This window comes from Coturnix japonica, unplaced genomic scaffold, assembly GCF_001577835.2.
Source record: "Coturnix japonica isolate 7356 unplaced genomic scaffold, Coturnix japonica 2.1 chrUnrandom498, whole genome shotgun sequence".
Lineage (NCBI taxonomy): Eukaryota > Metazoa > Chordata > Aves > Galliformes > Phasianidae > Coturnix > Coturnix japonica.
In genome coordinates this window covers 70130-73498 of record NW_015439890.1, presented here as the reverse complement: position 1 = coordinate 73498, position 3369 = coordinate 70130, and the positions used below count along the sequence as shown (strand labels likewise).

Genomic DNA, 3369 nt, shown 5'->3' with positions numbered 1-3369 from the left:
GATTTTGGGTCAGTTGGGGTGAAAAATGGGGGTTTTTGGGGGTTAAATGGGATTTTTTGGGGGGTTAAATGGGGTTTTGAGGGGTAAAATGGGTTTTTGAGGGGGAAATTGGGGGTATTGGAGTGTCTGTATTGATCATAGACTGAGATTTGGGGTGAAAAAGGGCCATTTTGGGTCATTTTGATGAAAAAAAGCCTATTTTTAGGGCAGAAAATGGGATTTGGGTGGTTTTAGGGGTAAAAATAGGGCAAAAACCCCCTTAAACCCCCCCAAAACCCACCCCCCACCCCCTCCCCTTTATCCCCCCCCTGATTTTGGGTCAAAAATTGCCGTTTTTGGCTCATTTTGGGTGGTTTCCGCTCACCTTTAAGCTGTCGGTGCTGATGCTCAGTGATCTCCTCCCGGCCCCCCCCATCACGCTCCCCCAGCGCCTCTTACGCCCCGCCCCCGGCGTTGGCCCCGCCTCCGGATCCGTAGGCCCCGCCCCTTTGGCTATATAAGGTAAAAAGGGGAGGAGCTTAGACCCTTTAGCCCCGCCCACAAGCATGTCAGCCCTTTAGCCCCGCCCACTTTACCATATGTGGTAAGGGGGAGGAGCTTAGACCCTGTTAGCCACGCCCACAAGCATGTCAGCCCTTTAGCCCCGCCCATCTGACCATATATGGAAAGGGGGAGGAGCTTAGACCCTTTTAGCCCCGCCCCCTACAAGTATATCACCCCGTAAGCCCCGCCCATTTGACCATATATGGAAAGGGGGAGGAGCTTAGACCATTTAGCCCCGCCCCCTACGGCTAAGCCAATCCTTAAGCCCCGCCCACCATTGACCATATAAGGCAAAAGAGGAGCTTAGACCCTATAGCCCCACCCACCTTATAAGCCCCGCCCCCCTACGGCTATGGCAGCCCTTAAGCTCCGCCCCTTTGACCATATAAGGAAAGGGGGAGGAGCTTAGACCATTTAGCCCCGCCAACCTCATAAGCCCCGCCCCAACAACTGTCAACCCTTAAGCCTTTTTCCTTTGGCTATATAAGGTAAAAGGGGAGGAGCTTAGACCCTTTAACCCCGCCCCCTACAGCTAAGTCAACCCTTAGGCCCCGCCTCCCTTTGACCATATAAGGAAAGAGGGAGGAGCTTAGACCCTTTTAGCCACGCCCCCACCAACCACGTCAACCCGTAGGTCCCGCCCATTTGACCATATAAGGAAAGGGGGAGGAGCTTAGACCGTTTAGCCACGCCCCTTTGGCTATGTCAGCCATTGACCCCGCCCCTTTGACCATATAAGGTAAAAGAGGAGCTTAGACCTAGTAGCCCCGCTTCCTACAGCTATGTCAACCCTTAAGCCCCGCCCCCCATTGACCATATAAGGTAAAGGGGAGGAGCTTAGACCCCGTAGCCCCGCCCACCTTATAAAGCCCCTCCCCCTACAGCTATGTCAGCCTATGGCCCCGCCCCTTTTACCATATAAGGCACAAGGGGAGGAGCTTAGGTCCTCTAGCCCCCCTACCACTATGTCAGCCCTTAAGCCCTGCCCCTTTGGCTATATAAGGTAAAAGGGGAGGAGCTTAGACCCTTTAGCCCGGCCCCTTAGGCTATGTCAGCCATTTCCCCTTGCCTGTCTGACCATATAAGGTAAAAGAGGAGGAGCTTAGATTCCTTAGCCCCGCCCACCTCATAAGCCCTACCCCCTACCATGTCAGCCCTTGGCCCCGCCCCTTTGACTATATAAGGAAAGGGGGAGGAGCTTAGACAATTTAGCCCCGCCCCCTACGGCTAAGCCAATCCTTAAGCCCTGCCCACCATTGACCATATAAGGCAAAAGAGGAGCTTAGACCCTATAGCCCCGCCCACCTAAGGCCCACCCCCTACAGCTATGGCAGCCCTTAAGCTCCGCCCCTTTGACCATATAAGGAAAGGGGGAGGAGCTTAGACCCTTAAGCCCCGCCCCATACAGCTATGTCAATCCTTAAGCCCCACCCACCATTGACCATATAAGGCAAAAGAAGAGGAGCTTAGACCCATTAACTCTGCCCCCTACTACTACCTAAACCCTAAGCCCCGCCCCTTTGACCATATAAGGCAAATAGGAAGAGCTTAGACCCATTAGCCCCGCCCCCTACAAGTATATCAACCCTTAAGCCCCGCCCATTTGACCATATATGGAAAGGGGGAGGAGCTTAGATTATTTAGTCCCGCCCACCTCATAAGCCCCGCCCTTTACAACTGTCAACCCCTAAGCCCCGCCCCTTTGACCATATAAGGCAAAAGAGGAGGAGCTTACACCCTCTAGCCCCGCCACCTTTCATAGCAGCCATTATCCCTGCCCACATACTCCCCTTATTACCATATCCCCTCATTACCATATCCCCCCTTATTATTATGTCCCCCCTCATTACCATATTTTCTTCTAATTACCATATCCCCTCATTACCATATACTCCCTTCATTACCATATCCCTCCTCATTACCATATCCCCTCATTACCATATCCCCCTCATTATCTCCCTTCATTATGATATCCTATGCACCTCATTACCATATCCCCCTTCATTACCATATCCCACCTCATTACCATATCCCCCTTCTAATTACCATATCCCATCCTAATTACCACATCCCCCCATCATTACCATACCCCTTTCTAATTACCATATCCCCCTCATTACCATATCCCCCTCATTACCATATCCCCCTCATTACCATATCCCCTCTCGTTACCATAATATTACCATATCCCCTTATTACCACATACCCCCTCATTACCATATCATTACCATACCACACTCATTACCATATCCCTTCTCATTACCATATCCTCATTACCATATCCCTTCTCATTACCATATCACCATAACCCCCTCCCACCCTTCCCCAAAGCCCCTCCCCCTTCACCATCAACCCCCACCCCCACCTAATTAGCATAAATTAGCATAAATTAGCATACCGAGTGCGATTTTCCTCCTGAACGCTTTGGGCTGAGCCTGGGGGGGGGGAGGGGGGGAGGAAAAGGGGGCGTGGCCACAAAGGGAGGGGGCGGAGTCACGGCGGGTCGGGGGGCGGGGCCTCAATTAGGCCCCTCCCCCTTTAGCCCCCGCTAAGCCCCGCCCCCTTTAAAGCCCCGCCCCCTCTATTCCTCCCTGCTCTCCCATTGGTTGGGGTCGATTGATTGACAGATTGACATCCACGGGTCTCCGGCCCCATAAGTTGGGGGTCAATGGGGGGTTGGATGTGGTCTATGTGGGGGGGGCTGCTCCTGCCCCATAAGTGGCACCGGGGGTTGGCTTCTGCCCCATAAGTGGGGGGAGGAGGTCCGGTTCTGCCCCATAAGTGGATGTGGGGGTTGGTTCCTGCCCCATAAGTGGCAATGGGGGT

The 3369-nt window shown here is 53.2% G+C and overlaps 1 protein-coding gene across 1 annotated transcript in view; it reads right to left on the bottom strand.

Moving 5' to 3' along the window:
* Positions 1-340: 340 nt before the first annotated feature.
* Positions 341-3369, bottom strand: part of ACIN1 (apoptotic chromatin condensation inducer 1) — a 22892-nt gene continuing 19863 nt past the window's right edge. The window contains exons 8-9 of the mRNA XM_015850644.2: positions 2942-2978; positions 341-492 (exon numbers count right to left, since the gene is read on the bottom strand). Of these exons, the coding sequence (XP_015706130.1) occupies positions 341-492; positions 2942-2978 (189 nt within the window). The remainder of the gene's footprint in view (positions 493-2941; positions 2979-3369) is intronic.